The following is a 21,723-nucleotide window of genomic DNA, read 5'->3' on the forward strand; positions in this document are numbered from 1 at the left end:
GTATTGCTATTTGTTTATTCTAAGTTCCTGTATATTCCCACCAAGTTAAACCATTTTGGTTACATGTACAAGGTTGGACGTTGTTTTTCATAGTTGCATGGGAACCAGTGTGTTTAGGATCCTTTATCCTTTGTATAAAACTCATGTGTTGTCTCTGCCTGGCAGAGCTTTTCATCCAGACCTGCTTCATTACTGATTGTCCTACAAGCTCTCTGTTTTGTGCACAATATATGAATAAACCTGATTGAGTGATTTCACCTGAACAGTGCTTGGAAATAGTTTTCTTCCACGACACCATCTAGGACATTTTTGTCTCTTTTTTTAACAACGTCATGACCTCTGACCTTAGCTGAGGCCAGAGAGGCCTGCCGTTCTTTAGATGTTGCTCTGGGGTCTTTTGTGACCTCTTGGATGAGTTGTCACTGAGCTCTCGGGCTAATTTTGTTCCACCAGCCAATGGGAAGCTTTACCACTGTTCCATGTTTTCTCCATGTGTGGATAATGCCTCTCACTGTGGTTCACTGCAGTCCAACACTTTAGAAATGACTTTGTGACCCTTTTCAGACTGATAGAAATCAATTACTTTATTTTTGTTCCTGAATTTCCTTGGATCTCCACATATTGTCTGCCTTTTGATGATATTTTGGTGTTCTTCACTATGTCAGGCAGGTCCTGTTTAAGTTATGTCTTGATTAAGATCAGCTGTGTCAGTAATTAAACCAGGGTGTGTCTAGAGACAGTGAACTCAAGTGTGATAAATCAGTTATGATTTAACAGGAGGGATAATCAGCTTACACACAGCGCTATTTAGGTTTGGATCTCTTTTTTCCCCCTTTAATAATAAACTTCATCTTAAAAATGCATTTTGTGTTTGCCTGTGATTAATATTTTTATTAACAACATTTGTTTCTCTCTGTTAAATCAGACCAAACGTTTCTTGCCTTAGGTCAGCTAGAATTACCAAAGCTAATTCTATTTGCCAAATGTCACAATAAGAAAAGAAAGAACATTTCAAAGATTTACTTACTGATGTTTTTCATTGAAGTCCAAGCATTTTAGGCTTCCTTCCATTAGCTTCCCACAGGAGCTTCCTAGATTTCCAGCTATTTACATCTCATATAAAGAGTTTGGTGGAAAGCAAATTTTGTTTCTGAAACACAGGACTCGGGGTTCCTTAGTGCTTCTCAATTCCAGTCCTCAGGCCCTCCTGCTCTGCATGTTTCAGATGTGCCTCTATTTCAGAACAGCTGATTCAAACGATTGCATGATCTCTTCTGCAGCGATCAAGTACTGCAGAAGGCTGTACCCACAGCCTATGAAGAACTTTTGTATTAATGTCTTACATATGTAAAAAAAAAAAAAAAAAAAAAAAAGAAACTTACTCCGAAATGGCTGAGAAATATAACTGCTGCAGAAATAAATAAATGTTTTTGCAAAAACTACGTCAGGAAAAAAAAGGAACAACTAAAAACAATATTATTATTGAATAAAAATCCCAAAATGATGCTACTTTTCTTTCCTTTTTTTTAGGAATATATTATTCCTAAAAAATATATCATATTTATATTTATAAAAATCTAAATAGTTTTATCTATTTATATTTATCGGGTGCATTTGTGGGCGGGTCAAAAACTCACTGGGAACTACAAAACTGTTTTGAATGACACACCGGAAGTGCCCCTGATTACTACAAAAACTTCGCTCGAACGAACCATTGCAGTCATGCCAATGCCGTGGTTCTGGACCACGCGGTCAGAACGGACCTGTGCCGCTTCCATGGTGTGACTGTAGCCAACTGCCCATACACAAGTCCCTCAGGTTGTGAAAGAGAGCAGGTGAGCCGTTAAAATACGGAACCATGTTCGCGCAGCTTAGCAACGAGCTAACATTAGCACACAGGGAGCTAACTGTGTTTACTTTCACATGGAGCTACTGGCTTTCACTTTGCAGCTGTCTGCTCGTTTAGGCTTCAGCCACATGGAAGATATCAAACTTTAGCAGCTACTGGAAACGTCAGTGAATGAAGGAAGCAAGCTAGAAGGGAGTGAGACCTCACTTTCACTGTCGTATCTAGACCTCTGCAGCTAAGTTTATTTATTAATAGAACGCAGTTAAATGTGGACGTGATTCCAAATGGTCTCGCGCCATGTTAGACATTCTTGTATTTTCCAAAGCCGCGTTCTGCCATTTGGGAAAAGCGGAAGTCCACACCTAAGCAGACATATCAACGCGTAAATGATCAGTGTCTCAACTTCGTGGGTTTTTTTTTGGGGGGGGGGGTTTAATAGAATAAAACTACAACCAAGGGTCACCCTTAAGTGAACAAGCCGGATTAGAGTGAGTTAATATTCTTGACAAATAAACGTACAAAATGTGACTGGAAAAACCACTAGCAGTTTCTCAGAGTGTGCTTATTTTACTTCCCGTTACTGATATTGTAACCCTATCAACGCTACATTTTCCTTTTATTTCTTTCAGAACAAGAAAGCTGGGGCAGGCCACAGAAAACCAGACAAAACTACTCCTGAAGATTAAATCAGAAGAAATGTTGCCTGTTCAGCCCCTTCATTCTGATACTTGTACATAAAATCAAATGCAAAGTCGACCCCTGCTAACTAGGGTCGAGCTATAATTACTAGAGGTCAAACGGCATCATGAAGACCAAGGAGCACAGCCGACAGGTCAAGGAGAAGGTTGTGGAGAAGTTTAAAGCAGGGTTAGGTTATAAAACAATATCCAAGTCTTTGAAGATCTCTCATAGCTCTGTTGTAGCCATCATCCGAACATGGAAAGAGTACGGCACAACTGCGAGCCTCACAGGACGTGGCCGTCCACCTAAACAAAGAATCCAGTCACAGAGGGTGCTGTTCGCAGAGGCGTTGAAGAGGCCTGTGGTAATCCTGGAGAAGCTGCCGAGATCCACAGCTCAGGTGAGAGAATCCGCATTAAATACCTCAGTTGGCTACACACTCCACCACCTTGAAAAGACATGAGACGTGGGTGAGGTCCTGCAGTCCAGCAGAATGGTCATATTACAATAGACAATTTGCAATACTACTTTATTGATGAAGTATGACCATACTGTGTCATACAAAGGGTTTCTCCCAGACCCCCCCTTTTTTTTTTTTTTTTTTAAAGAAAAATTATTTCCATTTGCTAAATGGAACCAGTGTGACTCTGATGTCCTCTGTCTTGTAGCAGGGCAGAGCGATGGACGGGGTCGGCTGGAACTCCTCTAGATCACAGGGCTCCTTCAGAGCGGACACCCTGTCCAGGCTGGCCAACTTCATCGCACGCACCGATGCCAAGCAACACGCTGCAAACCATCCGTCCCCCTGCCTTCCTCTGTACGGCTGTCAGGAATGTGGAAAAGGCTTCCCTTATCCCAAAGATGTGCTGCAGCACCAGGAGACGGACGGCATGCTGCCGAAGCCCCACCGCTGTACGCTGTGTGGCCAGCAGTTCTCCCTCAGGTCGTCCCTACAGCTGCACCGCTGCAACCTGGAGGCTGACGGCTGCAGCGCACCATGCGCCGCTCTGCTGTCGCACCCCGGCAGGCTGCAGGAGACGCCGCTGCACCGCCAACCCCACCTGTTAGACAGTAGCCCGTACGCCTGTGCCCCCTGTGGGAGGGGCTTCAGCCAGAAGCAGGCACTGCTGCACCACCAGCAGGCCGGCTGCAGCGAGTCTCCGTCCAACGCTGCCGACGCCCGCAGCCTCCCAGATGACTCTCCACCCGTTTCTGAGGGCGACTCCGCCCACTCGGATTTCTCAGACACGCCGGGGCCCAGCGGAGGCGCCATCAGCGCGTGCCGGATCTGTTCCAGGATTTTCTGCTCAGACACTGCGTTGCGGCGGCATTTTCAGGATAGCCACGCAGAGGAGACGCCCAGCACCAAAGTGACGAGTGAGGAAGAGGAGGAGAGGACTGAAGTGGTGACCCTGAAAGCCAAGAGGAAACTCCTGAGCTGCCGCTCGTGCGACATGGTCTTCAAGAGCACGTCGCAGCTGTACATGCACCGCAAAGAGAAGCACCGCAGAGAGAAGCTCATCAGGAGGGAGGTCAGGCCCGTGGTCAAGAAGAGCCGGAAGCACGGCACGTATCCGTGCCAAATCTGCAGCAAAGTCTTCAGTCACCATCTGACTTTCAGGGCACACTGCAGGCAGCACAAAGCAGCTGGCTCCGCTTCCATCGCCATCAACGACAACGGCAGCTCCGCAGACTGTGCTGTCCCTGACTCCCTCACTAACGGCCCGGCAGCCGGACCAAGTCCACTCGGGAAGCCGCACAGTATCTCGCCCAGTGTGGATGATTCGGGAGGGGAGTCAGAGCGAGAGGACAGCGAGTTCCCCTGTCCCTCCTGTCCAGAAGTTTTCTCCACCCAGCAGCAACTGAAGGAGCACATAGAGCTGCACCAGGCGTCGGTGAGACAGCGCCAGTGCAGTGTGTGTGCGTGTGAGATGGACGGGTCCAAAGGGCCAGCCTCCAGGAAGCAGAGGCTCTACCACTGCGTTCCCTGCCAGCAGGGCTTCTCCGCTTTGGACTCGTTTCTAGAACACTGCCAGGAGCACCTCCGGGTTCGGGTGGAGGTTGAGGAGCAGCGCCTCTCCCTGCAGCCCACCAAAGCCTGACCGCCAGCTGCAGCTCCCTTATGGGCCAAACGGACAGCAGCGGCTGGACCCAGAGTGTTGGTTCTGCTCCCTGAGTCGGGTTGTGATGCGTTCAGGTGCTGAACATGTCAGCTTGGTGTATGAGAGCTGAAAATGCTAAAATGTGTGAAAGTAACTATTTGACTGATGGAGCTGATGACTGAATGTTATTCTGTAGCAACATATCAGGTTCTAAAGGAAGCCCATGTAAGCCTTTAACCACAGATTATCTTTCAGGTGTTCTGATCTCTGGATTCTGATTGGTTTAAATGACACCCATCAGTTTAAACATAGCTGCTGATGACGGGACCAAGCATCGCCACTAAAACGGTTAGGAGCAAATATGAAATGGCAATCAGAAACTGCATTACCACAGATAGTTATCAGCTTGTGTACCACAGCAGCTTTTCACTGATGGGTTTAAATCTCTACACACTACAGTTAACATTAGCTAAGTGGATTTTTGTTCTTTAGTCAAATATCCAGTTTGCCTTAGAAAGTGAATAAATGCATTAATCAGATCATCCTTTCCCCCTAATTGAATCGCAACAGAAGGATCCTACTGGATCTCTATATGCGTTTGTGGATTCTAGTCTGGCTTCTTTTTTTTTTTCCAGCACATTTTTGAAGGACTTTTGTTAAATGCTCTGCAGCAATGTGTGCTATTATGCTGATGAAGCATACTTTATACTTCTGAAGACACAATAGTTCTCAACACCACTGGATTTGAATTGTTGCATTTTTTTTAATTGTCTCTAAAGTTGGTTTAAATGCAGCTGCTGATGCAGAAAATGGTTGTAGGTCCTGTGCCAAGTATTCCCTCTTTCCCCCTTCAAATGTGTCTCTACACTCCCCCCGCCAGTAGAATAAACTGGTACAAGATACTTCAACTTGAACATTTCTGACAATAAATCAATAATTCTGACAAAGGTTTTGGTTCAGCTGAACTGTCCCAAGCATCTTTCATGAAAATACTTGTTCTCTGTAGTTCAAATTCAGTTTGAAACAGTTGGCTTGAATGTCTCACCTATGCAAACGTGGATTAACAGCAGTTGAGAAGCAACTGGCATTTCTTTCTTTTTGTTTAGATACTGTCTTTAAGGTGCTACTGTGAAAATTATATAAATGATTATTTTATAACTTTTTTTTTTCAATAAATTGGTTCATACTGCTTTATAGATGACAGAATAAAACAACTATACAGCTGAAATATTAGGGTTTTTTTCTCATTGTGAGACTGGTGTTAAGGTTTGATGGTGGATTATTCTGCCTTAACATGACTGGCCTCTTGTATGTACCCAATGAATTTATTTACATCATATGAAGACCTTGACTTTTTTTTAAAATTTTTTATAATGCCCTAAATAAAGTAGTTTATTGCAGTACTATGTCAGCCTGAGAATTATTTTTGGGGTGGGGAAGCATTTTAGTGCATTTGTTCATTGGAAAAATCCTATATTGGAATTTTTTTTAACAAAGCCACATATGGCATATATATTGGTTCTTAATTACTTAAGATGTAACATATTTTTGGAATTTATGCTTTTTAACTTCAGAGTTTCTGAAAACCTCCATCTTCTGTTTAATCTGGGATGGTGTCATGGTGACAGCAGCTTATTAGAGAAGCCAAGACTTCCCTCTTCCCAGCCACGTGGCCCAGCTCTACCGGGTGAGCAGCAGGGCTATAAGCTGTTCAGCACAATAAGGTTATATGCATAATCAATTCTGGAAGTTCTTTCAGTTTATTGACCTGCTCATCATTTTCTGTCTGAATTGTTTTGAAATTCTATTGAACTAGACTGTGAATAATTGTATTTAAAAATATTTAGTCTGACTGGATACGTTTCTTATAAAATATCTTGACCTGACATATAGTATGGTCTGATTTATCTCTAAAAATATCTGGAAGTATATGTAATTAAACTGATGAGACATTTGGACTTTTTTTATTCTGAAAGACTAATGCATTGTTCTTCTATATAAGACTTTTGAATTGGTTTAAAACCATCACATTTCAACATTAAACGTGTTTTCAGTGATTCTACAAAACCTGTTTCGCTATTAGTTATTCAAGACTGCCTCCTCCCGGCCTCTTGGGGGCTGTGTGTGGTTGTTGGAACGTTGACGCCGGTCCCTGATAGGCCCTTTTCACAATTACGTCAGACAACTTCCGTTCTGACCCTATGCACGCTTTCCTTCCGCGGCTTTGTCAAACGAACAGCTAGCATACAGGCTTTCTGCAACTAAACACAAAATGAGCAAAGCACACCCACCAGAGCTGAAAAAGTAAGTCAACTTGGGTTTAATGCAAAGCGGGAAGGGTAATCTGACTGTTTTTGTTCTTGGTAGAAATTAAAGCAGCGTATTATCTCAGCTGTATTGTTTTCAGTGGCAGGATGCTAACATTAGCAGTGTTGTTGGAACTGTCCTGAATATAACTTTCATTTACAGAAAATGTCTTTCTATTTTAGGTTTATGGACAAGAAGCTTTCCTGTGAGTATGGCTCAATTTTCATTCACAGACACTGCACTTTTGTGTTAAAGTGTTAGCTTGTAGCATGCCAGAGGCAGATGTGGCTAGTAACTAGCTGCATTTACTCGATCAACTTTTTGAGCAATGAAATACTTCTAGGAGCGGTTTTACTCCACCTTCTTTGGGTAATGTTATTATGAAGTAAGGGTTGAGCACTGTTTCCGTCTAATTTTCCATCCTCTAATTATTTCACTGAATGACAGGCAGCCATGATTAAAGCAAAAAGAAACCCCCACACACCTCCAGTTTATGTTAAGACTTCTAGTTTGTTAGACAAGTTCATAGTTCTAATATTTTACCTACCGATCCTGTGTGACAGTAATAGTCGCTGTCATTAAGTATTTTACTCTCTTCTAACATGATTATTTTTATTACCTAATGGTTTCCACAGCTTTATGGAGAAAATCTTATTTGGAGTTGTATTTCTTCTGCCTAAATATTGTTTTTGTCATTTTCATAGCTTATTTCTTCATTGTGTTTTGAAGTACCACACTTTGCGTATAGCTTTATATTTTTCACTTCGGTTACAAAATTTCTATAAATAAAATTTTGATCAATTTAGAACTTGATTGGCCTTTTAAACACACAGTTTCTTTAACTTGTTTACTTCTTTATGCTACTACTACTCCAAACGATAGCACCAGAGGCTTTTAATACTATTATTTTGGGCTTTTGTTCCTACTACCTGGTTGGTGAGCAGCTTCACAAACAGGTGGATTTTGGTCTTGTTTTTGTTCGTTGTTGCAGTTACATGCCTTATCATTCGACTGTTCCTTCCATCCTCCTGTTTTGTCCATATAAATTCCTGCCATGCGCTGTTGAATTTGTACTTTAAAATGGGCTCAATTTGAGATGAAGAACGGGGAGGAAAGCTGTTGGATTTTTTCCCCACATCATCAGACTTCAGTGTTTCAGCACTTTCAGACTAGTATTGTAAATAAGAAGTTGTTCTAATGTTTTGCCTAGTGAAATTAAAGTTCAACTGATTAAGAAATTCCAGATTGTAAAAAATATAAAACACCGACATCAACCCTTTTTATATTTTCTTAGTAACGGCCTTTAAAGCCTTTCGAATATTTGTTCCAACAATTTCAGTTTAATTGTAGATTAAATTAATTCCTTGTTTGATAAATCTTAGTATTTTATATTTTTGAACTAGAGATGACCACATCTGCTGCTTTAGAAGCTGTGAAATGACCCTTTATTTCATTTCTTTTTTTCACTAAATGTTTATCGTCTCCTTTATGTTCTAACTTCAACATAATTTTTGTGAATTTGATCTAAAGAAATAAAAACGTCATCTGGAGCCGACTGCTTGTAGCAAAGCATTTCACGTTGGCAAAAAGGCAACATATTCACATGAGCAAACACCTTTTCTATTGCGGAAAAAAAAAAACCTCAGATATTTTCAGGTAGTCATATTGTTTGATGGATCAGTAAATCTCACTTTAACCTTACAAGAACATGACTGATAATTTTATCTATCAATCTTTTAGAAACACTGACTTATGCAAACGTTTGTGCTCATCAGGTTGTAATTTCTTTCTCTTTTTTTTATACCAAAATTATTAAAAATAATTAGACCTCTTAATGCCCTCAATAAGAAATCTGACAGTCCAAAGGAAACTGATCTGGAATAAATGTAGCTTATCGTTTTGTTTCTGGCGTCTGATGTGGTTTAAAAATCTTCTGAGAGGTTCTGGGTTTGTGTTGCAGTGAAGCTGAACGGAGGGAGGCATGTGCAGGGCATCCTACGAGGGTTCGACCCCTTCATGAACCTGGTGATGGACGACTGCCTGGAGATGGGTCCAGGTGGACAGCAGAACACCATCGGCATGGTGGTCAGTACCTGGTAGCTCAGGAACCCGCTTCAGCTTTTAATGTTTGTTAGCCGAGAAACGGCGAGTTAATCTGATAACAGACACGGAGAGAAACCACCCAGATTTCTCTCACTGTTCTCTGGGATTCTTATGTCACTTATTAATGTTTAAAACTACTGATTATATTCAATTACGATATAGAATTATATTTAAAAGAATGCAGTGTTTGATGTTTTGTATTTTCATAAGGGTTTTTTCTCTGCTGCAGGTTATCAGAGGAAACAGCATCATCATGTTGGAGGCTTTAGAGAGAGTATGAGAAGAGAGGAGGATGGTGGAAAGAATGAGCTGCAGTTTTATCTTTTGTTATTCATTTTTTAAAGTTTTTGTTCTACAGACTCAGCAGTTGTGTGATGGCGAATTTCTCTTCATTTTGGTGTTTTGTGATTTAATGGGAATAAATTACATTTTCCTTATTTGTTTTTGTGCCTGTCCTTTTTATGATAAGGGAATTTATTGTTTTATAATAGCCACTTAGCTAAAATGACTGTAAAGTAAATATTAGCTGGGTATGTCATTATATGATTTCTGGGTTTTATTTATTTTTTTCCAGATGGCAGTTTTCTCGAAAGCAGCGGTTTCTTTAAGCTGACCTTGAATGGAAATCCTCCAGACAAGATGTACGCATCAAAATTCCTGAACTGCAGTTACTTCCTACTTCTACAAGCTGCAAAACAGCATGTGGATAGCTAAGCTACAGCATCTGAAAGTTGGAATGATACAATATCCAAAATTGTTGTAAGGTATTTGATAAAAATGAGTCTGGCTTGTTCAGTTTAGGCAGGAAAGGCAATGTTTCTAGAATCAATGTTCTAGATCTAAATTTATGTTTGAAAAATTACATCTAAACAAACCATAATGCACAGCAGCATATAAAGAGAAAATCAAAAACTTATAGACACAAACGCCCCATTTCAGTGGTTAAGTGATTTAAGGGACTGAGTTAAAGGAGACGGATGATATAGAAAACATGGTCTGAAATTTTTACTTTAGTTACTTAAACAAACCTGCTCTCATCAGTGCAACAAAAGGGTTTCACGGGTATATATATTGAAAAAAAAGCAATATATATAATGAGCTCCAATACATCACAAAAACATTTGACAAAAAATACGTTTCAGTAAAAGATATACTGAATGTACTTCTCAAAAGTGAAACTCTAAGAGTTGACCAACAGAGGGCGCTGTCTGCGCTTCTGTCCTGCAGGTAGACTTTTACTTTGAAAGCGTATTGACGTCAAAGACGTTGCGTCTCCTTCACGTAGCGTTTCGTAGCCGTTTTGACGGAATGTGGAAAGTAGCAATGTCGGAGGAGGTTGGGAAGGCGGTCCAGTCGGTGCTGGAGCGGGTGAAGCAGGCGGCGGCGCGGCGGCCCAAGGTAACAGCTGCCCCGGGAGAGCCTCGCTGATGCTCCGCTGTGTGGAGGCGGGAAAGCAGCAAGGCGGTGGAGAGAGCTGAGGTTATGCAAGGCTGCCAAACATCTCAACCTTTGGATGGAAGGCACTCGAGCCTGTAGCAGCACTTTCATAACACGATTCGTGATTTAAAGCGACAGCATGTTAATGCGAGGATCCGTTCATCTCTTGGCATCATTTTGTGGATTAAGCTGAGCCAATAAGAGTAGCGTGTTTTGTTTGTTTTTTTTATCACAGCATTTCTGATTGTTTGTTTCAGATCATAGAGACCTTCTTGTTATTTTTTCATTTCATCTCTGTCGATAATTTTCATTTGGCCTAACTGAGCTGTTTCAGAATGTTTCTCGAAGCATCGGGGTATAAAAAGCCTCCTAAACTCTTGAGATGGACCAGTGTTGTATCAGACATATTGACAACCAAAGTCATTTGGAACTAACAGCTTGTCCACCAGAAAAAGAAAAGAATGTATTAATATTCCAACACAAGATGTGATTCTCAAAGTTATTTGAATGAAGGTAATGTCCGTCAGAGTTGGTCATAATGCAGCACACTGTCCCGGTTTGGTCCCGATGTTGGTTCCTCACAGCATCTCAACCAGTACAGAGTAGCTCATACTTGTGGACTAAACGGGACGTGGTGTTTTTCAAGCTTTTTAGCAAATATAAATCTGAGAAGTGTGGTACGCATTTCTATTCAGTCTTTGCAGTTCCAGGAACACCACACATATTCTTGTGGTGGTCAGAGGCCCGGTGTATGTACGCATCGACCGATCTTGTCCCTTAAATGGGTTCTGGCAAAGCGCAAGCAGAGATTTTTGATGGTTTTCTTCCAGCAGTACCTTTCTTTTTGCCACTCTTCCATGATAATAACAAACAATGCGACAGAATCTGAAAGAATTGTATGGTGTGAATGGTTTTTGGAGGCACTGTAACAACCGGCACCAACCTCGGAGCTCATCCACCGATTCAGATGACGGATAGTTTGTCCTTCCTCAGACGCTCCCGGCTGTGCCGCCCCGCCTTGTAGCTGTCAGCAAGACCAAACCCCCAGAGATGATTGTGGAGGCCTACAGGCAAGGACAGCGCAACTTCGGAGAGAACTATGTGAGTATGGAGCGCTGCAATTCATCAAGGAATTGATAGAGAGACTGACCTCCATACGTCTGTCCTTCCAGGTTAATGAGCTCGTGGACAAAGCGTCAGATCCACTGGTAGGTTCACATGTTCCAGAGGATGGAGTGCAGAGTTCGACCTTTTAGCTTTTACAGATGTCCTTCTTCCTCCTTATCTAGATTTTAGAGTCATGCCCAGAAATCAAGTGGCATTTCATCGGCCACCTACAGAAGAACAACGTCAACAAGTTGCTGGGTGAGTGGCGTCGGCTCTGCTAGTCTTTCCTCCATTAGCTTCCTGTTTGCAAACCGTCACAAGTCGTCGTGTCCTCCAGGCGTCCCTAACCTTTTCCTCGTGGAGACCATCGACTCCGCGAAGCTGGCCGACAAGGTCAACAGCTCGTGGCAGCGTCTCCGAGGGGCGGGCAGCCAGAGGTTAAAGGTCATGGTGCAGGTCAACACCAGTGGCGAGCAGAGTGAGTGTCGCTGACCACAGAAGTGAAGCTCCTGATTGCGTTTGCTGATGCAGGGCTCTACATATTTGGTTTCAGGCAAACACGGCCTGCCGCCGGAGGACACGGTCAACACGGTTAAACACATTGTGTCGCAGTGCTCCGCCCTGCATTTCTCAGGACTCATGACCATCGGTCGCTACGGCTACGACCTCACACTGGGGCCCAACCCTGACTTTCAGGTACAAACCTTCAGAGAAAGTCAGTTAATTTCTAGGAATGAAGGACATTTTTCACATGTTAATACAACTGAGGGAGCTCAGAGTACGCCAGGATATTATTTTATGAGTCTTGGCGAGACACTTTACTCCACTTCTGTAGGTTTTCAGATGATGTTTTTAGAGTCTGCCCATCAGTTAATCAGTCAACCAATAAACTGGATTTTGGTCACGGGGGTAACAGGTCCTGGAGGGAAAACCACACACCCCGTTCCCAACAACACTCCCCAGCTCATTCTGGAGGCTCCAAAGTTATTTTGGGTTACAGCCTATTTGGGTTTACCCCCAGCCTCGCTCCTCCAGACTAGAGGCAGCAGCCATTAGCACACACTTGGTGGAACTGCACGTTTGTTAAGCTCATCATATGAACTGCTTCTTAGACTAACGCTCCTAAGGATGGTTGTAAATGGCATAATGAGAAGCATTGTCATGACAATGAGCTGAAGTGGAATGTTGGAAAGGGTAGGAGCTTCTTAAAGAGACAGATGTCAATTTTATGGTGTCAAAAATGGCTGTGATGAAAATCCATATTTCTTTTAAGTTATTTCAAATATATATTGCATTTTCATAGTAACTCAAGGTAACAGAGTTACTTTATTGTGCTATAAAATGGTACCGTGTTCCTAGAAAATACATAATACCGCCCTTTAAATGCTCCAGGTCATCAAACAGATTTTGGTAAATACCAAAAAGTAGTTTTCAACTCATGGATGATTTATTGCTTCTTTCTTGGAGTAGTTTAGATGGGCACTGCTGAGAAGCTTCACCGGTGTTCCATGTGTTTTTTCATCTGAGCGCACAGTAACAGCTCCCACCGAGTCCTAATGTTGACGAAGGCCCTACTTCACGCAGTCAGGTTTTCTTGAAGTGATTTATTTTTTTTCTTCTGGCTAGGCAATAAAAAAAAAAGCCCCAAAAAGTGACTAATCACAGTTAGTTGTAAATAGACAAAGAGGGGAGTTGAAATTAAAAGAAAAAAACAACACCGTACATACAGATAGAAAGTCCTGTTGCCCTGAAGCATTTTGTGCTGTTTATATTTATATTAAGTTAGGACTTCATGTTTACGTACATTAAAGGTTGAGGTCTAAATCGTCCTGTAGATGCTGTTGAGTCGGCGGCAGGAGGTGTGTGAGGGCTTGAAGCTGCCCATGGAGGAGGTGGAGCTCAGCATGGGCATGTCCACTGATTTTGAACACGCGGTAAGTTATTTGCGCTTGTTGTCGTGACAAAGCAGTGCGAGCACTGGTTATAGAGACGAGGAGAGGGAACAGAACTGCCGTGCAAGCAGTCTTCATCCACTTCAAAATAAGAGCATCAATGTAGACGTAACTATTTTAAGAAGGCTTAACAGCTGATAAACAAGATGTTTTATGCAAGTGAAAGTTTATAGCTTAGCTTAAGGGAAGCCAAGTACGCCGCACATTTTCAAAGTTAGCTGAACCGCTGAAAGGAAAACGTAGCTATGCCGTTAGCGCATTAGTGGAAGTGTGCCCACCACTGGAGCATGCTAGCTCCATTTTTACTTTTTACCTTCCATTTTACACCGTTTTGGAATTTCAATGTTACTTTCTGAACAGCACTTCCAATTGACATTTCTTTCCTCTTTGGTCTGACTTGAACTCTCTCCTGCGGATTCAAGATCGAAGTGGGCGCCACCAACGTGCGAGTCGGCAGCATCATCTTCGGCAACAGGGAGTACCCCAACAGCGCGCTAAACACTCCAAATCCCAGTCCCCTTCCCAGTCCGGCTCCCAGCCCCGAGAAAACAGCCAAGACGGTGTCAGAAGAAGCTGCTAAGAAGATGCACCATCTCACCGTATCTGAACACTAAAATGAGATTATTAAAATACCTCCAGGACAATGAGGGGGGGGGGGGGGGTGGAGAACTAACATACATTTGGAGTTAGGACTGCAGCCTTCTTACATTGTTATATTAAAAAAAAGTAGTCACAAATTAATACATTTTCTTTCCCCTTTTAGATTTTTCTAATCATTAAATTGACATTCAGTTAAGAACTAAATTAGATGTCTTTTCCATCTCTACCAGTTGTGTCTAACAGCTGTTGCTCTCACTTCCAACGTGTGGAAAAACAGTGACCACCAGTGGATTCAAGCCAATGAAAAACAGGAACTCGGTTGTAGTAAGACTGTTTGCGGTGGTGGCTTAGGTGTTAGCAGTCAGTATCTACCATGAAGTTGACAGCAGTCCTGTAACAATAAGTAGGCTCAAGTTTTCCACAACTCTCAAATCAGAGATTTTTTCAGCTGTTTGATTAAATTGCTGCTTAAACATTTTTTTTTGCACCTCATATTTAATGAGACCGTCGCACAATTGGGTCACTATTTATTCCGATATGTAGCATGAACACCCATAATGGAGCTGTAACATATGCACCAGGAGTTGTTGTGGCTCTTTAAAAAGCAGATATTCCCTGCATATTATTCATTCCAGGATAAGGCCTGTGGTCTTTTCTTTCTAAATCTTACACTTTCATTGTCCAAGCTATCAAACATGATTCGTTTTTGCTTGTTTTACTGACAAAAAGTAACTGTTGCACAATTGTGACTCTTCATGGTTGTTATTCTTGACTCCCAAGTGAGAATTTCTCTTGGACTCCCCGAATGGCATGATTATTAGATCTACCACTGGTAGGATACTGACTGCTCACAGCTAGTCCACAAAACCTCACATCTAGTACAGTTGTTTGTTTTTAGTCAAATATCTAACTGGTGTAAACACACTCCACACATATGGAAGCCTTTTAGTTTCCATTACTTTGATACAGTTTATTAAAAAGAGACTAGCTTCATGAAATCAGTTTCCCTTGTTCTCTTGTTAATTGTTGAGTTGGTTCATTGTTTTCTATTTTTCCAACTGAACAACGCGAGGTCAAACGTTCCACTCGCTCCAATGAACCACTGTCCTTGTAAAACAAAGATTTGATTTAATAAATTGTTTATCCCTTTATAACAATTACCGTGCATTTGATATGGTTTCGTATGATGTGCCAAACGTCTCAGATTTTATTCTTGATATTGACAAATCCGAGGGGAGGTTTTGTTTCCGTTCTGTGTGTGTGTGTGCTTTTGTCTGTACAGTGGTGTGTTATTCCAGATGAGAGAAAGTGAATCTATGCAAATGTTTGGTTTTCAAAGCTGCCAGCTGTGACGTCCAGCGGTTTCCTCTGAGGAACGCAGTGTTTTCCTGTTCTCATATAAAAGTGTCAGTGGAATAAAAAAATAATAACTCTAAGATAGGAGGTAAACTTGTGATTAGACGTGTCCTTACTGTCAATAAGGCATTTCGGCATCGTTTGGTTTGGTTTTTCAGGAGAGGCCAAAGCCAAGCAATAAATTTTACTGTTGAAAATATCGGTTAATTGCTGTGTATTTATTCCTTTTGGGGGGGGGGCGGAAGTGGCATATTAAGCAGAAGACGTGGACATCTTTTGGACAAAGTTTCTTTATTAAGCTTTTCAAAATGAAATCCAGATCAAATTTAAATTAAACATATTGAAAAACAATTTTTAGCACTGACGTCTTCTTTTATGAGTTATTACCATACGATATTTGACAGCCTGCCCTGGACTGACAAATCGGCTCCCAAAATGGCAAACTTGACGTTTTGTAACTGCTAAATAAATAAAATCTGAGGAAACAGCAGTCTGTCAGGCAGCCTGTAGAAAACAGTCTGTGAGCTAAAACCTCAAACAACCTGGAGGAAAAACCTTCAGATTCACTCCCTATTTCACATTTATAAGACTTTAATGCAGCTGTAAGCATAAAGTACCAGCAAAACCAAATGTTTCCATTTTTTCCCCACCATACTTCCATGAGCTGAAACTTTGACTAACTGAAGCAGCAATTTGGCTTTTTTTTTTTTTTTTTTTTTTTTAATGGTGTTAAAAGGGTAAGAAAATGTATGTATGTATACATATATAATATCATAAATAATGTCAATAATATCCCTACCCTACTTGGTGGGATTTTTTAAAAATTATTTCCTGGAAAGAAAATTTTGACCCCGCTTTGCATCAGCCACTGGAATGATGAAAATACAGCAGAGAAACCTGGACTGGTGGGTCAAACATTCAATCTATAGCAGAAAAAAACAAAACACTGATGGTGACTGAACAGTTTAAGCTCAAAATATTCAAAATTTAGTAAAAAAGAAAAAGCCAAACTGCACAACCACCAAAAAACATTCAACACCTGAACCAACAATCACAAACTCGTGTGTTGTGGAATGAGTGAAACACATCGGCTAAAACGTTTACAATTACTTTATGAATTTTTTTTAAAATCTAATGTTAATCAAGAAATAGAAAGTGTTATAAAAACTTTTACCTAGATCACTATATTAAATACTTCCTGCCTCTGAATGTGTCGACAAGCTGATAAATGTTCACATCATGCGTGAGATCCAGGATAAAGAAATTCCAAAAGAGAAAGAAGGGCTTGCTCTAACGTTCTAAAATTCAAGTACACTTATATGGTCTAGTCCAATCACTGGAGAATTCTGTCCCTTTAATCAGTTACTGCACGTCCTGGTGTATGGCTTCATCTGACAATTCTTTTGAAAAGCACCTAAAGTCTGAGATGGCCATGCAGCCTTTATGGCCTCTGCAGAGACACGAAGGACGTGTTGCCGACATTCCAGGATGAAACACCCCGGGAAACCTCCAGATGGTCCTAATCAAAACCTGAACAGCTAAAAGCTGTTTTTGGACGGATTATTTGAGCTTTTGGTCACAATGTTGTGACTGATTGGTGTTTAAATTCAAGCAAAATTGAGAGGAATCAAAATGCATTTTGACGTACGTAATGACAGGCTGCAGCTAAAGTCAATATTCTTGTAGGTAGGACTTTAATTGGTTACAGCATGTTTTTGTTAGTTTTAAACCAATTTAATCATTTTACCTTTTTTTTTTACAGTTAAAAAAAAACCTCAATTTCCCTATGGGACTAATAAAGTTTAACCTAACCTAACCTAGCTCCTTTCACCCAATAACCACTGTGACCTGTATGGACAATACCTTCAGACAGCCTCCATGACGCCAAGCCAGATGGAAAAGGTTCCATACGTCTTATATTGGACACAGATCCATGAACACAGCTACAGACCACGCCCCTTTGGTTCCACAATCTCAGCTCTGTGTTCTGAAAGCTCACATGACCCCTGATGTCAGCAGGATGTTTAAGGTGGACTGATTACCTCAAACGGGCTTTAGAAAGGTTCCATGTCAGGAAACCAAATTCAACAGGTCAAGCTCTGACGTCTCCTATCTTAAAGAAATATTGAGGACAGAGATGAAAATGTCCTGAAATTGCGAACCAACTGTTCATGTATCGGGATAATATTTGGACACGTTGGAAATCAGGTTGAACACAACTGAAGGCTGTTACGAAACAGCAACAAAACAAACTAAACAACCAAACTTGTTAAGTTATTTTCATGCAACAGTTTTAACATTCTACGTCTTTCACAGAAATCCTTTAGTGTAAAAACCCACAAAAAGAACAAAAAAAAAATGTCCAGTGTGGTCCAAAAACTTTTTAGAAAAAACCTAAACATGAGTAGAAATGTAGCTGGAACGCGGCGCTTCTGCAGAAAACCGAAAACGCTAAGAAGTAAAACCTAAAACCTTCCCAGGACTGGTGTGTGGGTCAACTGGTACCAGATACGGCTGCCGACCGGGTTCTGCTCCTCCTTTTAGTCCACCGTGTTTCTCTCGTCTCCCGGAACGCGCTAAACCAGTTTTTTGGCTTCAAAGAAGCTTTTCAGGTGCCTCATCTGCCAGATCCCGGTGACGATGAGGATGAAGGTCTGAGCGATGGACCACCAGAGGACGCGCTGGTTGGTGCTCTCGCTCGTCATGCGGAACCTCTCCTCCCGGTACTGCCAGGCACAAACCAGCGCAGTGAGCTCAAGGCTTAAGCAGCTGTGGTAAACATCTCAAACGTTTTTCTTGTTTTGTTTTTCTGAACTGACCCGTTGGTAGCTCTGCTCCTTCTGGATCTGCTCCACCTGGTCCAGCAGCTGTCGCACTCGCAGCTGCAGCTCGGTCAGCTTGTCTTTCGCTGCGATCTCAGGGTAGTTGTTGGTGTGTTCTCCGACCTGGATCTCCAAATGGACTCTCTGCAACATTACAGAGGAGTTTACTGGCTGGTGTAAGGAGGCTGAGAAAAAAGCAATTTATGATGGAAAAAAAAAAAAAAAATGTGACGAACACAAAGCAGTACATAAGGCTGAAAGGGAAGGAAACTTCTAACTGAATGCAAACTAATTTAAAAAAATAAAAAATTTAAAAATGTGCGCCGCTAAATAAAAGGTAAGCCTTAGTCATAGACATTAACTTGCGCTAAACCAACACAATATTTAGCAGAAACTAATGCTAAAGCACTAGCAATAGCTAATCATAACATTATACTTTCAATATTATGATATTGCATTTATGTTCATTTCTTGTTTATTTTCTTCCTGTACGTTTCTTGATTGAAATAAAGTTTAATTAACTTCTGGTTTTTATTCATAAAAACACAGAAAATCATTATTGTTCTTCCAGGATGCATTTATGCACTACTTTGTATATGAGATCCCAATACAATACGTTAATGTTTAGGGCTGCAAAGTGAAAAATGTCCAGGGGTGTGAATGCTTTTGCAAGTCGCTAACGAAACACAGCAGAAAGTTAACAGCTTTAAGCTAAAGAAAAAATAAAAATGTCAAAACATCCACATGGAAGCCGTTTCTTTAATTAAATGTCAATCAGTCAATAAACCGTCAATGTGTCCGTCTGAGGCGACGTTCCTACCAGCTTCCCCCCAGCGAACAGAGCCATCTTGGTGGAGTTGGAGTGCAGGCAGATCTGATGCTCTCCAGGCGTGTGGGAGGTGAACGTGAAGCGGCCCTCGGAGCCGTACTGACGGGACAGGATGATCTGGAACACACAGAGACCAGGAGCTTTAGGTTGCCGTGGTGAGCGACACGCTGGGTGTCGTGGCGACACCTCCGCTGTGAGCTCACCTTCGTGTCTGGATCCTTGATCTCGACGTGCATCCCGAGGCCAGGAGTGGAGGGGAGGAAGGAACCGGTCTGTTTGTCCCAGAGCTGGGTCCGGTATTTTCCTGCCAGATACAGAACATCCCACAGCTCTTAAAGGGACAGTAGCGTGAATTTGTTACTTGGATTAAATAGTAGACTTTTTTTAAACAAGAAGATGAGGAGTTGGGATGTGTTAGCCAATGCTGTTAACAGGCAAAGAAAAAAAAGGATCCAAGTACTGTCTGGCTAACTTACGATTTCACAATAAAATAAATTTCCATTAGATTTTTTTCATGCTTGTTTTTTATGAGTATAAACTCTCAAACTTTTTTCCATTCATTGCAATGCTGAAGGGATGCAAAAAAATTAGCTGCATGCTTTTTATTTTGCTCTGTGGATTAAAAATCAAGTCTGAATTTTTTCCGCGTGAAAATATTTGTGACGACTTTGACTTAAGGTAAGCGATAGCGGCATCTTTTGCTGCTTTCTGTTACTTTTTACTGTGAAACACTTTGTGACTGCACTCTTGACAGACGTGCTACATACAGAGTCATTTATCTCCGATTGGAAGGCCTCCGTGCCATCGCCTTAATCTTTAGCGCCTTCAACGGATTCTCTTTAAATTTAAAGTAGGTGAGCCATTTCAAGCCTTTTTATTATATGTGCTGCTGATCAGACAACAAGCATAGACAGAAAAGTGTATGTCAGCTAAGATGGATGACTGCTTAAAACCCCACTTCAATCCAGAGGATTCCTCTGACCACTCTGACCTCTGGTTATGGATTCTGCTCTCTGGGTGGTTAAAGTGTCACCAGCTCTGTTCTGGATGATTGGATTAATAATCATCCTGACAGTAACGGTGTGACAGTGACTTCCTGCTGCTCCCTTCAGGTCACACTAAAGTGAAACCCCCACAACTGGCCTTCTGTCGCTGCTCTTCAGCAGATTTCATCTCCTTCTCTTTAATGAGACTTTTAATCAGATCCTGAACAGCGAGTAAAGTGGAATATACAGCTGAACACCCAATAGTTTACTGTGACAGAAAAAAAGGACCTCATGTTTCTTTTCTCCCTGTTAAATCAGACCAACACTTATTTTGTGAGAGGGGGAAAAAAGAGTGAGTGTTTCTTCTTATTCGGTGTATGTAAACTTCTGGTTTCAACTGCATATTGGATGAGACTTGTGTGTGGTGCAGTTAGCTGCTACATTAGAGAGCGATGCAAATGTCATGGACAGCAGAAATGTCATCGTTTCATCAGAATCACTGTAATCAGCCCAGCCGGCTTTGTCCGACGCTGCACCTTCGTTACAACGAGCAGCTGTTAGCGCCGCCTGCTAGCTGGCCTCCGGCTCAGCTGCTAGCTTACCGATGACCATGGTCTCGTCGGGAATTTCCTCAATGAAGCATTTTTTCTCTGTCTCTCCGATGTGGAAGTACAGCCCACAGCTGGGGTAAATCCAGGCTAGCAGGACAGTAACAGCAGCGGCTGGCACGGAGCGCATCATGTCACCTCCTTCGCTTTAGCATACATCAGCAGCTTCCCCTGCGGAACAAGGAAGGGGATTTCCTGCTAGCCGGAGAACTGTATGCCCTGGGTTTGAACTGACAGGCACAATGTTTTCGTCTAAACAAAGCAAAAGCCCCCTTGTTTTTTTTTACGGAAGAGGATTTGGACCACTGAGAAAAAAAAAAAAAAAAGAATTCTGGGGGGGGGGGGGGTTAGGTTTGTTTTCACCTAAAAATTATTTGAAATGATTTTTTTTGTGCGACATGTTCATATTCATTTAGAGATCAAAGATCTATCTGACAAGAGCATCTTGGCCAAGACAGGCAGCGGCAACAATGGAAACAGTTTTAAAACATTTGATTTGCCAGAATAAAGACACTTCAACCATGATCTCAGAAATTCAATCCATCAACAATAAAAGCAGCATCAAAGTTTAAAAATAAACTTAGCAGAATCACTTGCAATCCAATCCAGGAGAGATTCAAAGGTAATACACTCCAGAAGATTTCATGAGTTTTGTAGTTTATTCGATGAATACTTTAAAGACAATTTACTAAACATATCGGTTAAATTTTTTTTTTTGTATTTGAGTTCCAAGTTTGAAAACAAAACGTTTCACCCATTCGAATAATCCAAAAAGTCAAAGGTCATACAAAACAGAGGTCCATGTCTTATTAATGTGACCTGTCCATTTTGATCCCAGGAGCAATGATTTCATAAAGTGAATCATGCAATCAGGTTACCAGATATACTCTTTGTAGAGCGAAGCTACCCTGCTACATGTAGGCAACCAGCCTCTGTCTCTATGCCTGAAATCCCTCAACAGGACGCAGAAAATGAATTGGAAAG

General features: G+C 41.6%; 4 protein-coding genes across 5 annotated transcripts; 3 read left to right on the forward strand and 1 right to left on the reverse strand.

Annotated features, from left to right (window-relative positions):
- The first annotated feature begins 1,675 nt into the window (after nucleotides 1–1,675).
- LOC111612275 (zinc finger protein 594-like) lies at nucleotides 1,676–6,032 on the forward strand. Of its 2 annotated transcripts, none has more exons than XM_023353357.1 (3): nucleotides 1,676–1,835; nucleotides 2,479–2,930; nucleotides 3,199–6,032. In XM_023353357.1, the coding sequence occupies exons 2-3, from the start codon at nucleotides 2,655–2,657 to the stop codon at nucleotides 4,630–4,632; spliced, it is 1,710 nt and encodes a 569-aa protein (XP_023209125.1). In that variant the 5' UTR covers nucleotides 1,676–1,835; nucleotides 2,479–2,654; the 3' UTR covers nucleotides 4,633–6,032. The 2 variants fall into 2 exon arrangements, with proteins under 2 accessions (XP_023209125.1, XP_023180445.1); XM_023324677.1 differs by having other exon boundaries at nucleotides 3,202–6,032.
- Nucleotides 6,033–6,821: 789 nt separating this feature from the next.
- Nucleotides 6,822–9,479, forward strand: snrpg (small nuclear ribonucleoprotein polypeptide G). Its single transcript, XM_005804830.3, has 4 exons — nucleotides 6,822–6,936; nucleotides 7,122–7,144; nucleotides 8,900–9,024; nucleotides 9,272–9,479. Exons 1-4 carry the CDS (start codon nucleotides 6,905–6,907, stop codon nucleotides 9,320–9,322), a joined length of 231 nt encoding a protein of 76 aa, XP_005804887.1. The 5' UTR covers nucleotides 6,822–6,904; the 3' UTR covers nucleotides 9,323–9,479.
- Nucleotides 9,480–10,309: 830 nt separating this feature from the next.
- Nucleotides 10,310–15,689, forward strand: plpbp (pyridoxal phosphate binding protein). The gene is made up of 8 exons (XM_005804831.2): nucleotides 10,310–10,440; nucleotides 11,473–11,580; nucleotides 11,652–11,687; nucleotides 11,769–11,844; nucleotides 11,924–12,064; nucleotides 12,140–12,282; nucleotides 13,422–13,520; nucleotides 13,961–15,689. The coding sequence occupies exons 1-8, from the start codon at nucleotides 10,351–10,353 to the stop codon at nucleotides 14,150–14,152; spliced, it is 885 nt and encodes a 294-aa protein (XP_005804888.1). The 5' UTR covers nucleotides 10,310–10,350; the 3' UTR covers nucleotides 14,153–15,689.
- Nucleotides 15,690–15,768: 79 nt separating this feature from the next.
- On the reverse strand, nucleotides 15,769–20,930 carry LOC102218196 (transmembrane emp24 domain-containing protein 4-like). The gene is made up of 5 exons (XM_005804860.3): nucleotides 20,734–20,930; nucleotides 19,349–19,449; nucleotides 19,137–19,262; nucleotides 18,314–18,460; nucleotides 15,769–18,220 (listed from the first exon to the last, which is right to left on the reverse strand). Exons 1-5 carry the CDS (start codon nucleotides 20,870–20,872, stop codon nucleotides 18,071–18,073), a joined length of 663 nt encoding a protein of 220 aa, XP_005804917.2. The 5' UTR covers nucleotides 20,873–20,930; the 3' UTR covers nucleotides 15,769–18,070.
- Nucleotides 20,931–21,723: the final 793 nt, after the last annotated feature.

Source organism: Xiphophorus maculatus, chromosome 1 (assembly GCF_002775205.1).
Source record: "Xiphophorus maculatus strain JP 163 A chromosome 1, X_maculatus-5.0-male, whole genome shotgun sequence".
Classification (NCBI taxonomy): domain Eukaryota; kingdom Metazoa; phylum Chordata; class Actinopteri; order Cyprinodontiformes; family Poeciliidae; genus Xiphophorus; species Xiphophorus maculatus.